This window comes from Rosa rugosa, chromosome 3 (genome assembly GCF_958449725.1).
Source record: "Rosa rugosa chromosome 3, drRosRugo1.1, whole genome shotgun sequence".
NCBI classification, from domain to species: Eukaryota; Viridiplantae; Streptophyta; class Magnoliopsida; order Rosales; family Rosaceae; genus Rosa; species Rosa rugosa.
In genome coordinates, this window is record NC_084822.1 from 58,056,108 (window position 1) to 58,070,421 (window position 14,314).

At 36.4% G+C, this 14,314-nt stretch overlaps 1 protein-coding gene and 1 long non-coding RNA gene across 2 annotated transcripts; both read left to right on the top strand.

The window, feature by feature from the left end:
* Positions 1-1,674: 1,674 nt before the first annotated feature.
* LOC133738016 (uncharacterized) lies at positions 1,675-3,770 on the top strand. The gene is made up of 3 exons (XM_062165457.1): positions 1,675-2,547; positions 2,818-3,216; positions 3,354-3,770. The coding sequence occupies exons 1-3, from the start codon at positions 1,675-1,677 to the stop codon at positions 3,768-3,770; spliced, it is 1,689 nt and encodes a 562-aa protein (XP_062021441.1).
* Positions 3,771-6,773: 3,003 nt separating this feature from the next.
* On the top strand, positions 6,774-10,014 carry LOC133740359 (uncharacterized). Its single transcript, XR_009861157.1, has 8 exons — positions 6,774-7,198; positions 7,412-7,456; positions 8,005-8,127; positions 8,331-8,438; positions 8,594-8,665; positions 8,849-8,925; positions 9,459-9,577; positions 9,744-10,014. It is a non-coding gene; the product is annotated as an uncharacterized LOC133740359 (long non-coding RNA).
* Positions 10,015-14,314: the final 4,300 nt, after the last annotated feature.

Consider the following 14,314-nt stretch of genomic DNA (forward strand, 5'->3'; position numbering starts at 1 on the left):
GGTAATACATATATGTATGATGTATCTGATTTATATTTTTGGCAGATTGTGCTTCTTCTTTTTTGTCTCAAGGAAAGTTTCTTTTGTCAAGTAAACTTTTCCAGCAGCGAGAAAGAGAGATTGTTTGCAATATTTGGTTAGTTCTGATGTCGTCACTATATAATTAAAATTCTAGTTTGGTTTTTACAAAAGCTACTGCATGATAAACTTAAATTGTTTGGGTAAATATATTAGAGATAATTCTTACAAAAAAATAATTAAGCCTAATGATTAAGTATTCTTTCCAAAATTCCCATAATTCATGCATGTACGTAGGGCATCAGGATCTACTGAAAACAATATTTTTAAGAGAGAGAGAGCTGTGTTGGAAGGAAAATATCAGAAGCTTTACGAACCTCTCTACAAAAATGTATGCACACAAGTCATATAGTAGTAGGCACCCTGGCATTTGGTAATGATGTATTCGTGGCTGATTTATGACTATTATACGAATGATTAGCTTATTGTTATCTCTTTCATCTCTTTTTCCTAAAATTGAATTGCATTATTGATCTATTTCACAGCTATGCAGGAAGCTGAATGTACAGTATTGGTGGTTCATTTAGTAACTGTTTGTTCTTTGACAATGAGAATTTATTTGTTGTTGCTTTAGACAAATTGCAGGGAAAGAACTGTCCTGTTTCTGGCTGAATGCAATGAAGAACAATGACATGCTATCCGAGGAGGTGGGGGATTATTTGTGCATTACCTTATCTCATATTTAATGTTTACCAGCCCCACGGATTGTTCCCATGTTATTTCGGAGACTTCAATCTTGTTCTTTTCTGTTGTTGTTGTATATGGAGAAGTTTAGGCTATATATATGTCCCCTTCTCCTTACTCTTTGTATTTGTTTTTTCAAAATAGTATTAAAGAGAATTTTCTTTTGGTTACAACTTGTATTCTCATTGTGATATTTTTCTAGTGAAAAAAACTGATTTATGCACGTAGGGAGCAAATCACCATTAAACTAGAAATTGAAGCAAAAAGAATGAAAAGACAACAACATGAGATAATAAACTGATGTTATAAATGACTAAGAACATCAGTTCTATAATAGCAGATTGTAAACTGATGTTAGTAAAGAAAATGTACATCGGTTCCTTAAAAGGAAGAGATGTGTAGAAGCATTTTAAACATCGGTTGTTTAAAGGAAAGCGATGTGTGGAGTCATTTTAAACATCGGTTGCTTAAAGGAAAGCGATGTGCAAATGCATTTTTAACATCGGCTAACAACCGATGTCTGGGTTTTCATGATCTTTAACATCACCCACTAAGACATCGGACAATTTTTTTTTTAACATCGGTTTCTGGCCGATGTCTAAGGCAAAAATTCTAGTAGTGAAAGTTTGTGATTTAGTTTCCGATTTTTTTAATAATGTTTTCTCTCTAGAACTAATTAATCATACCAACATTGCTTTGTTCCCGAAAGTTGAGAAACCTGAGTTAGTAAATCTTTTTAGACCCATTAGTCTCTGTAACGTCATTTACAAGATCATTTCCAAAATTTTAGCTTTTCGCCTTAAACCTTTACTTTCAAAATGTATTTCCAAGAATCAAGGAGCTTTTGCGCTAGGACGCTCGATTACAGATAACATTCTGATAGCTCACGAAATCTTTTCTTCTTTTAATAAGATGAAGGCTAGACATGGTGCAATGGCAGTCAAACTCGATCTAGAGAAAGCCTATGACTTTCTTGATTGGAATTACATTTGTTGTGTTTTATCGAAGTTCGGTTTTAGTTCTAAATGGATTGATCTGATTATGGAATGTGTCTCCTCAGTCTCTTTTTCAATTCTTATTAATGGTAAGGCTAAGGGACACTTTAAACCCTCGAGGGGTCTTAGACAAGGAGATCCAATCTCTCCTTACATTTTTATTCTTTGTACGGAACCTTTAATTCGAAGTCTTAATGCAGCATCTACTACTTCTAAGCACCATGTTGGTTTACTTTCTTCGCCGAATGGTGTTCGAGTTTCTAACCTTCTTTTTGCGGATGATTGTCTGATCTTTGGTAGGGGCTCTCCTAAAGCTGCTCGGAATATCACAAGGATTCTTTCTAGATTTGCTGCTTGCTCTGGGCAGCACATTAATTCAGATAAATCCTCTGTCTATTTCTCCTCTAACTTAAATGCTTCAACTAAACTCCATATTGCTAATATTTTGGGTATTCAACATCGAACTACTATAGGCAAATATCTAGGTGTTCATAACATTATTTTCTGGAAAGATCCCCTGAATGCTAAAGAGTTGCTTGTTAGAATTTCAAAAAAGCTTAGTGGTTGGAAGAGTTCCACACTGTCTAGGGCTGGGCGTCTCACTCTTCTAAAGTCGAGCGCTTCTGTTGTGCCTATCCATGTTCTTTCTTGCTTTAAATGCCCTCATTTTGTTTTAAAGTCCATAGAGAAGGAAATGAGGAATTTCTTTTGGGGCAGCTCTGGTTCTCCTCCGGTGGCTTGGGAGCAAGTTTGCTTGCCGAAGTCTAAAGGAGGGCTTGGTATTAGACCGGTTTCTTGTTTTAATAAAGCGGCTTTGGCCAAGCTAGGTTGGAAAGTTATTACAGATCCAAATAACTGGTAGGTGGAGATTGTTAGGAAAAAATACCTTCGTAGGTTCTCCTTTTTTGAGGTTCCTAAGCAATCTCATCAGTCGTTTGCTTGGAAGGGTATTTTGGACTCTAGAGATATTATTCTGAAAGGAATGAGATGGATTATCGGGAATGGTCATAACATAAAATTTTGGACCTTCAATTGGATCTATGATTTCCCCTTGATTCAGCTGGTTGATGCGACTAGCAGAGCCTCTATAGATCTAGACGAGTCTGTTTCAGACTATTTAGTTAATGGAGTGTGGAATATTGAAAAACTCTCTCAATATTTAGAGTCCTCGATTGTTAGAGATATCTCCTTTGTTAATCTTCCATTTTCTGACAAGGAAGATGAGTTTGTCTGGCGGTCGACTTCTGATGGGAAATTTTCCATCAAATCGGCCACTTGGTCTCAATGCAATCAGAATGTTCACCCTAAGGCTAATTTGCTGAACAAAATTTGGAAGCTCAATATACCACCAAAAGCAAAACATTTTGCTTGGCTTCTTGTTAGAGATAGACTAAAAACAAGAGCAAGACTTTCTCGCTTCAATTCTAGACTTCTAGTATCAATCCTATTTGTGGCCTGTGTAATAATGATGTGGAAAATTTGGATCATATTTTTCGATCGTGCCCAAAAGTTTGGGATGTTTGGTCTATGGCTAATCTGAATCAGAGCCCTACTACCTTTAATTGTTTTGATGATTGGATTGTTTACATGTTTCAGAATGCACCAATGGATGCTTTGGAAAATTGTTTGCTTCTTTGTTGGCAAATATGGAAAAAGCGTAATGATGTTTTGTTCAGGGATTCGGGGTTCAGTCCGGCTTCTGTAGTGCATGCTTCAGCCTCCTTTTGTGCTGCCTACAGGACCCACAACCCCCGTTCTGCTACGACTTCCAATAGCTTAAGTGAAGTCATTAAATGGCACCCGCCGCCTGAAAACTTCGTCAAGCTCAATTTTGATGGGTCTATTTCTTCTTCCAACCAGGCTGCTACGGGCTTTGTTATTAGAAACCACTTTGGTGACCCCATTGTTGCTGGTTCGAGGTCAATTGGATCTTCAACGGTTCCTTTGGCTGAATGTATAGCTCTAAAGGATGGCCTGTTAGCTGCTAAGCGATTCAACCTGGACCATATTTAGTGGAGGGTGACTCGTCCCTAATCATCAACTGTGTCAACCTCAAGTGTGAAGGTCCCTGGATGTTAAAATCTCTCCTCAAAGACATAGCTTCTATTGCTAATTCCTTCACAAGCATCTCCTTCTCTCATGTTTTTCGGGAAGCGAACTTCTTAACCGATGCTGTTACGTCTACGGGATCAGGCTCGTCTCCTAGAGTTTGGTTGCAGTGTCTCCCTGTTTTGGCGCTCCCTGCCCTTACTGGGACAAGTTTAGCTTTGGTTGCCCGAGGGGCTTTTCGTTGTAATTTTCTTCTTTCTCCTAAAAAAAAAAAGTCACAATCATACAGGGTATAAATCGACTTTTATTTATTACCTATACATGCTCGGTGTCTCGATCTGATTTCATATGTAAACCAAAAATTAAGAAAATTAGGGGTTAATGAAAGGGTTATAAAGATGATAATTGAAGAAGGTATACCTTGCCCAAGAAAATTATTTGATATCAATCCAATTTATGACAATTAAGACAGATAGTTTGCTTTTCTGTAGGGCTGTCAATGGGTCGTGTCGGGTCAAGGTATATGTCGTGTCACAAGAGACAAACCCAAACCCAACTCATTTACTAATCGTGTTGAAAATTTAAACTCAAACCCAACCTATTTCTTAAACAGGTTACCCGTTTCCAACCCACTTAAACCATTTAATAAATAGGTCGTGTCGTGTTGGACAAAATGACCCATTTAAGGCTTAACACTGCGACCCAATTAACTAAAAAAATGCATAAATTAATTAAATTCACTAAAAACTCCATAAGACGAAGAATATAAATAATTATATATAATTCATAAATAATTAAATCCAATAATAATGAAGCAAAATATTTCAAAATTTCCAATCCTAGGATCAAATACTCCCAACGTCCAAAATTTCAAGAAAAAGTATGCATAATCGGGTTATACAGGTTCACTTCATGTTGGCGGGTTGACCCGCGGCCGACCCGTTTATTAAATGAGTCATAATAGGTTGACCCGTGGCTGACCCGCTTTTTAATTGTGCGGGTTTTGAGTCGTGTTATCGGGTCGTGTCGGAATTGACAGCCCTACTTTTCTGTGAAGAGTGAAGGCCAAATCAATAAACAAATAAAGTATTAAACATATCTAGCTAGCACTCATCTTAGCTACTATAATGTATGTGTGATCATAATTCTAGTTCATAAATCTTGTTTGGCTTCATCTTCAGAAAATTAAGCCAAAGACGAAGAGATGGGTAGATTACTTTGCAGAAGAATTTCATGATAGTCAAGACCCTTATTATTACTGATTGAGTGCCTCCAATCAAGCAAAACACTATTCATGTTCATCTCCATCTTTAGCAGCGTCATCCTGTTCACGAATCATTGTTTAGCTCCATATATACCATGCAGAAAGTTTCAGGATGATAAAAGACCCTATTACTGTTCCCGTTAGAGAGAGAAGCAGGAGCTTCTCTCTAACCCAATCTCTCTCATCTCTACAGCAACCTATTTTTCTTTGTTTTCCCTCACCCATCTGGTGATCCTTCATCCTCTGTGGTGATTCCTCACCCAAGTGGTGATTTGTTTTCCTTTTTTTCCTTTTCTTTTGCTTCTGATTTTAGTCCTCTCATATCAAATGTGTTTTTAAATCTTAGATTTGAATCTCTAAGATATACTCACTATGCCAAAAAGGCCTTCAGACGACACGCATCAGACAACATAAGTTTTGTTTTATGTCGTCTGAGTTTTTCAGACGACATAATTTTCTTTTCTGTCGTCTGAATATACACTAAAATCATACTGGTTTAATTTGGAAAAATGGTGAGCATTCAGATAACACATTTGTGTAGTTGTAGAAGGTGGTGATTTCATATCTCAAATTTGGATAAATGGTAAGCATTCAGACAACACTTATATGTTGTTTGAAAAGATGGGAAAAAACCTAGCAGAAATTTTAGATTTCCCTCCAACAAGTTGAGTCTTTTCCCTCTTAAGCGCCCAAACCTTATAGTTGACTAATTAATAGGGTGATATTCAGACAACATATAAGTGTTGTCTGAATAAGGTGAGTTTGACTTTTTTTGTTTTAGGTCTCTTTTGGCATAACATAAATCCTTCGTGTTTTTTTCATTCCTACAAATTCTGTCTAAAACTCTGTGTCCTTCAGCAAAACCCCGTCTTCCTCTCCATCTCTCTCATTTCCTTCCCCAAACCCCGCAACCTCCCCAACAGCCACCGCAATCACTCTCAATCAAAAACCAACATGCCCCAAACTCCGCCTCTTCCTCTTCCGGCTCAACCCTCCGTTCAGATCCAATCCCCAGAAGGCTGCTCTCCCAAAAACAATGGTTTTTTTAATTTGGGCATTTAGGGTTCTTCTGATTTTGGGGTTTGTCTGGTTTCTTACATTTTTCTCATGATTTTTCTTACTGCATATTGAAATTGATGAAATCTCTCTCGCAAAGGCAATGCTTCGAGGCGTGGCTGGAGGAGGTGCGACCAGGCCTGGACGCGTGGGGCGAAGGGAAGGCAAAGTGGTGAGGAGTGTCGACCACTTTGCTGTTATTCATTTGGGCCTTGCTGACCGTTAAAACTTGTAACTCTCTCTATAGTCTGGAATTGAAACAAAAGAAAAACAGAAAGCCGGAAACGCCGTGCAGAGGCTGTAAGGAGGATCCTTAGCCTCGCCTTCGCTCTGCCATGGATTCTCGGCACGCATCTCTAGGCCGCCGAACGGTACCGACCTCTTCGCCGTCAACTTTTTTGATTCTCTATTCGTTATTAAACTTTTGATAAGTCACCCATATCTATGCCATCCAGTAGATGGGTAATTGAACGGTACCGACCACTTTACTTGACAAGTCACCCATATCTATGCCATCCAGTAGATGGGTATTCTGCACATCGATATTTATTGCGGATTGTTTTGCAATTTTAATGTTCCCGGATTTAATTTATTGAACACTAAGTGGGGTTATATACACTATCATATCTATTTAGAAATTAAATTTTGTGTACGAGTATGATTAATTAGTCATTCATGATATAGTTTTCAAAATGATACAAGAACGGTGCTGATGTACATAGATATTAATCACTATCTTAAAACTTTATTATTCTAATATTTATAACTAGTATATAGAAAATTTTGCTGGTAGTTTGCATTAAACTGAGTATGTACTGGACTTGCTGTTGGACCTAACTACTTCATGACTTCAAATTTTACATTTTCTTTTGTTATAAATGAGTAATTGAAGGGAACAAGTTCTCAATATTATTAGCTCAATGGTGGATATCAAGGCAATATAAACTGTCCCTAAAATCATTTGGCCAAAATAAAAAAAGTCGCTTCATTTTTGTGATTTGTAAATATTCTACTTTTACCAGTGTTTGTCTTGGAGTATAGTGCAAATGTGGAAGCTATCTAGCTGCACAAGGTATATAACAACAAAGTTTTGTCCCCTTTTCTAGGGCCACAACTCATGTATTTTTTGCATTTGAAACATGCTAAGAAAACACTGAAATTTTTTTTTTTTTTTTCTGGTATCTGGTTAATAGTTTCTTCATAGGAATTTGAAATACAGTCTCTTTGATGTGCACTGATATACTCATGGTCATGTTCTTTTTCTCTTTTCCCTTTTCTTTTGCAGTTAAATGCTGATAAAAGCCCTTTCCAGCTAACCTTTGTTAATCAGGTATCCACTTGATCTCTTTGACTACAGTTGCAATGTCAATGTTTTGGACAGCAGCATCTTGCTTAAATAGTTTCACATTTTCAGTTTTCAGAATGTTTGTATATACTCGTATGTTAAATGCCCGGTTTTTGCAATTTCCTTGGTATTGAGTGTAACAAGTCTACCAGTTTTTTTACTTGCATGACATGAAGTTTAAGTAGCGATCTAGAAGAATAAGTAAGCGATTGATTACTCTGTTGTCCAACATTTAAAACTTGATTGTGTATGCTCCCATTGTGCTTGTTTAACAAAGATAACAATTTATGGATTTTAAACTAGGGCATGATTCTATAGTATGTTTTCTCCACCTGCAATCTACACTAATTGAAAACTGTTTATGTACTTATAAAATTCGTAATTCTGATGACATCTGGAAGTTGAAACCAACTTCATTGAAAAGTTACTGATGATTGTTTTATCATCATAATTCTATAGTTGGTGGCAAAGTTGTTCACAGTTAGCAATATTATTTATTTTATTTGTTTCTATTTTTGTGAGGATTTCCATAGGTGAAGCGATGTGCAGAGATGTCAAGAAAGCTGCGCTTTTTTAAGGATCAAATCAGTAAAGCTGGTCTGCTTGGGTCTATACGTCCAGTTTCACAACCAGATATTGAGTTGGAGGAATTAGAGGTCTATTTCTATATCGCTGCTCTAGCATTGTTCTTCCTCTTTCTCTGTCTGTATTCCCTCCCTCTGAGTTTTAAGTTTGCAAGAGTAATAGTAATGTTAAGCTGGAACATATTGTTTAAAATGGCACTAACCAATTGCACCCTTATCCATGGAGCAATTTCTTGTAAACTGATAACATTCATGTTTGTATTTCTTAATTCCAGTTTCAACTTGGTGAGCACGAACATGAGCTAATTGAAATGAACTCTAATAGTGAAAGACTTCGACAATCATACAATGAGCTCCTGGAGTTCAAGATGGTATTACAAAAGGTAATTTTCCTTTTTATTTTCTCTCCATATTGGTGGTGTATTTGCAGCCTCGTATCAGCTGTTCTGTTTTAGTAGTTCATAAAATATTTGTGCTGCATGTGTGTGCATGGGTTAATTGATTTTGTTTTCCGTTTCCGTTGGTTTTGAACTTTCAGGGGTTTTAATCTTTCAGGGGTTTTGTTTGTGTTGGAGTTTCTGATCGTAGTGATCAATTGGCCTGGTTTGAGGTAAGTTGTTTGCTGATTTGAGTTTGATTTTCGGTTGGTTTTTGTGGTAAAGTTATAGTCTTTGGCCATTTGAAAACTTTCATTGATTCTATAGCTCAGAGTATTCAGATAAACAAGAAGCCTTTGATTTCAAAGGTAAACTAATTAGGTCATTGATGTGTGATCTGTGCGTGACCTATGTAGTTTCGCAGCAGGAGATAGTTTCTCTGTACGAGAGGTTCTGTCAGCTCGATCATAGTGGCGGAGGTACGTGACCTAAGGTAAAATTCCAGTTTCTTGCTGTCTAAACTCACTCAGTCCTTGGCTGCTTTAAACAATTTTAGGCTATAACTTTAATTTCAGTTTTGTTTAGGTGCTGTACTCTGTATACTAACTTTCTATGCGAGTTTGCGTCTTTCAATATAGCTAATTCTATCTACTTGGATCATTCTCTTATGACAAGGCAATCCAAATATGGTCATGGCACTAGCTGGGAATAAAGCAGATCTAGTAGAGTCAACTCTCGGTCAATATGCACTTGTTGCTTTATTTTAGCATTCTTACTATGGTGTTTGAAAGCTTTTAAATTTTTTATTTTATTCTTTTCTTATAAGGGAACACGTAAAGCCATGAAAGATGTTTGTTTGAAATATAATCGATGTCAAGATTTTGCTTCTAGTTAGTTTGTTAGTCATGAGGTATCATCTTGTTTCTTGCTATGTTCTTGCTCTAATTGGGCTCGTCGTTTGAAGGTTTTTGTTGTTTTCTTTCAAGCTAATATGTTCTCTAATCTATTCTCTGATTTGCTTCAAAGGGCTGTAAGACATCATTTTGCTCTTTGTGCTGGCTTGCTGTAAGAAAATGGATCCTTATTTACTGGCTATCATTTTCATGGATGCCCACAATAGCAAAGACAAATTTAATCATGCTTTGGTAAGCTTTTTTCTTTTCTTTTCTTTGGTAAGGACACTTGAGTAATGTGGCTTGATGTTTTGCTATTTTGTTTATTATTCTACTAAACTGCTTTGTCCTTGGTTGCATGATATCTGATCCATCAAAACAAGGATATAACTTCATTCTATGTGCATATTATCTGCAGGGTTATGCATATATACTCACGCACCCCGGAATACCTTCCGTCTTCGATGACCACTTCTATGATTCGGGTGATTCCATTCATGATCAGATTGTGAAACTGGTACAGCAGTATGGCTAGCTAGTTCTTTTATTAACTTGTGTCTAGTAGAAATTCTTCCTTCTTTAAGCATTTGGACTTGTCTGCATGTCCAGATTAGTAGATATGGGTCATTTTGAATTGATATTCATGATTAGGTTTGTGTATATGAGACAATGGTGGATTAATGGAAATTGTAATGAATGATTTTGGATGTAGATTTTATGGTTTCGTACTTTCATGAATGGGCAATTTTAGTTTCCAGAATGTATGCATACCAATTGTAACGGGGACAACTAATATGTGTTATCTCAAATTGCAAGCTACAACAAAAGCACACCAAAATGTGTGGTTGCAACTGCACACAAACAACACAAAAATCAATTAGAAGTGTATTGTCTTTTTGGCGTTCGTACAACAGAAAATTGTAGTCTGAATGGAAAAACAACAGTCCCTTTGATATTCAGACCACAAATATTTGTCATGTTAATAACCTCAGACGACAGAAATATGTCTTGCAAATATGCTTCACACAATAGAATTTATATCAGAATGTAGTTGTTTTGTTTCTCATACAACACAAAACTGTTGTGTGATTACGTTTAAAGATACATATCGCAATGGTCCTGAAATGCAAAACTCATCAGACGACACAAGATTTTTATTTGTTTATGTCGTCTGAAAAATCAGACGACAGAAGTGTTCTGTCGTCTAATACCCCCAAGTTCTGTCGTCTGAAAAATCAGACGACAGAAGTGTTCTATCGTCTGATACTCCCAAGACACGACACCGTACTAGACGACATATTTTGGTTCATTCAGACGACAGAACTGTTCTGTCGTCTGAAGGCCTTTTTGGCATAGTGACTCTGAGATTTGTTCTCATGGTCATTCTCAGTTTTTGTTCTTCCTTTGCTCCTCAAGATTCCCAAACCGTGAACAAATCTCCTTCTTCTTGTCTACCTTGTCCTTCCATGGAAGACTTCGTACACCTCTGCAACCACATCTTCAGATCTCAGGTTTCTTTGCTAAGATCTATTTTGGTTTGGTTGTTGTTATCTTTTTATGCGAGATCTTCTCGTAATCGGTCAACTGGAGAATGTATGGCGGCTCTGTCCGTATCCTCACCTCTGCAGACCACCTTTGGTTCCCAATCCTTGCCCGCGATTTCCGTCGGAGCTCTGGTGACGAATCTGCTATGGCGGCTGCAAGTTGGACATGAAGAAGAAGCTTTGATTAGGGCTTGAGTTTTTTGAGTTGCTTGGGCCTTTAAGTTTTAGTTTGGTTTTTAGTTATTATCTTTCTCATGTCTTAATTCTTATGAATTTCTGACTTTGAGGGGTTTGTTGCCTGCCCTTGGCTTTGTTTGGGCCTCCATGTGCCTTTTGGGTTTATGAATATCAGTTTCACGATAAAAAAATAAATAAAATACAAGACCCTATTGAATAATGTTTCCAATCATGCAAAATACTATTTATGAATAGTGAATTCTCAATCAAGTTGGTCAATCTCAGCATGGTAGATTGGTAGTTACCCCACCCTATATTAGAAGGGATTTCCCCTCAATTTGAGACCGTTTTTCTTTCAACAACATTGTAAACTTAGGAGCAAAATATTCTTAGTATACACTTCTTTTATTTTCTCCTATTACATTCTGTAAACACTCTTTAAACCTTGCTTATGCATTCAAGTTTTGAATTTGTAAGTCATCTTTAGTAAATGTATTTTGATCTTTTCAATTGTCTTGCTTCCCTCTTTTGGTAATGAGTTACTATACATGATTTATACAATGAACAAGATTTCTTCATGTATTCTTAACAAGATACATACATGTTATACTAAACAAAATTTATATATTTTTCTTTTCACGTAGCTCTCATTTTTTACTATGGTACTGTAAAAATCAATTTTAGTTAACAACGACAAAAACAATATGTGAGGCCAATTTTACTCTTTGTGTTTGTGTGTGTGTGTGTAGATATAGGGAAGAATCTTCATATGGTACCTGGACTATTGTCTAATGCACATTTTGGTACCTAAACTTTCAAAACTACCATGATGGTATCTAAACTATTGCGTCGTTTCTCCATATGGTACTTCCAATATCTAATATGCTGTTAACTTTGCCTACGTGGCTCATTCTTATAGGATGACATTCATCTCCCAAAAAAAAAAAAAATTAATAGGCAAAGTTAACGGCAGATTGGATGGAAGTACCATATGGAGAAATGGAGCAATAGTTGAGGTACTACGAGGATAGTTTTGAAAGTTTAGGTACCAAAATGTGCATTGGAACATAGATCAGGTATCATTTGAGGATTTTCCCCGTAGATATATGAGGCATGTTCTAGAAATGATCTTTTTGCTTTTAAAATTTGAGAATTTTTACTGTTTTCTATTAGTGTATGACCTAATTGGCTAATTCAACGATTTTAACCGTCAATCTTTTAGATTCCTATGCAAAAGTTGTGTCTACAAAAAATTAATTTGTGAGAACTCAACAAATTCCTATGCATATCCGATCCTTTCCTTTTGCACTCTTAAGGCTGTGTTTGTTTCCCAGAATCTAGGTATTGGGAAATGAAAGTGTTTCCTTTCCTGTGTTTGGGACAGTCAAGGAAGGGAAACTGGTTCCCAAAGGAAAGGAAAAAGAGGAGGAAATTGGTTCCTCCCCTCCCCCCTCAGGAACCAGTTTCCCAATGGAAGGAAAATGATTCCTTTCCTTTCCACAAACTAAACACAGCGTTAGCAGAAATCGAATTTGTGAGAACTCAACAAAGACCATACACAAGTTTGTCATAGTTGTGCCTAACATCTAAATCTCCTGCACATACGATTTGATTTAATTTGGCTTCGTCAATCAATCCTCAACGATTTATTGGTTCGTTGGTTTGGTGGCTTAATTAAATATCGATCACGGGGCAGCTGGCTTTATGTAATAGCTATGTTGTACATTTCCTTTATTCCACAGTTGAATCCGTCCGATTCTTAACGACAGAATTAACTAAAGGAATAAAATGGAGCCGGCGGTAATAGCCAGCAGCTTAATAAATAATTAACCTAGTGGTGTATATGATGGGTTGTATGATATGATATATTAATTAGAGCTGGTAATTTAGTAATTTATAAAGAAAGGTAAGGTTTTTGGTTTATTAGAGGCCACTTTCTTTCTTGACCGAACAGTTGATCGAATTAGCTAGCTAGGGCTTGATGGGTTTCCAAAACAACTTGCCAGACATGCAATAGAAAAGGATACGGTCGGGTTCTCAGAACATGAAACTATAAGGAATGGAATGGCCTTATATATATATATATATATATATATATATGTTATTAGTAGGGAAACTTTTTGAATTTGATTTTTATAATACAGATATAGCACATAATTGAGAAGCTAGCTTGCCACATGCATGCGCAGCGCTAGCTCTTTCTTTTTTCTTTTGGTGATCGAGTATAAAGCACAAGCCTTTCTTTCCAAGTGCAGTTAATTAATATTTGTGGATCCAAATCTTATCCATTTGGGCCCTCTCCATATGATAATTAAATTTCTTTATCCACGTTTGGTACAATAACTAATCTGTTACTATATCAAGATATAGTATATGGGCTTCTGCAATCTGATAGAATATATGGCAGTAAGGCACAAGCCATATGAATTTATGAAATGAAAGAATTGGGTCCAGATAGATTAATTACTCGTATGCATGTAAGAAAATTAAAGCTCGATCTTGAATGGCATGGGGGGAGGTTGGTTTGACCAACCGAGTAAGTAGATTAACTGTACGTGCAAATGTTATGAGATGAGGATGAGATCGATGAAGTTATTTCGAGTCGAGGAGATTACAGAATGCAGGTGGGTTAAGATATATATGCAGAGTGCATACGTAAAGCCGAATATTAAATACATGAATGAATTGGGAAACTGAGCAAGATAATGTTGCAATTGCTTCCTTATAAAAGATTCTTTACATGGCCATGAAGCTATCAAAAAGAATCATTATCAATATAGTACCCAATTTTCAAGTCCTTAGTTCATTATTAATCTTTAAAAACTTGCAAGTAAACAAATAAAAAGAAAACCAAAAAGATCAAAAAATAATAATAAAAGAAAAAAAGACCACATAACGCTTTTAAGAGAAGTTTTGCTCAATTAGTCAACTACTTTATTTACCTGACATTGAACTTTTATTGTTTTGTTGCTCACAATTACCATTGTTATTCATACAAAATTATTTGTACAAGATCATATAACGAACAATACTCAATAATGCTCTTACATGTCTCAAATGTGATATGTAACAAATCCAAGACAACGTACTGGGCAATAATAGTACATGCATGCCCAAAATCGATCAATTTGATTTTGACATTGTACTCGATCGAAATAAGTCATGTGCCTTATTAATTGAACTATGGCTAACTTGACAAGTGATCGTGAAGAGGTGAAAAAGAGGGTAAAAGAATCAACGAACTTTCAAGTTTGGGAAAGACCCTACC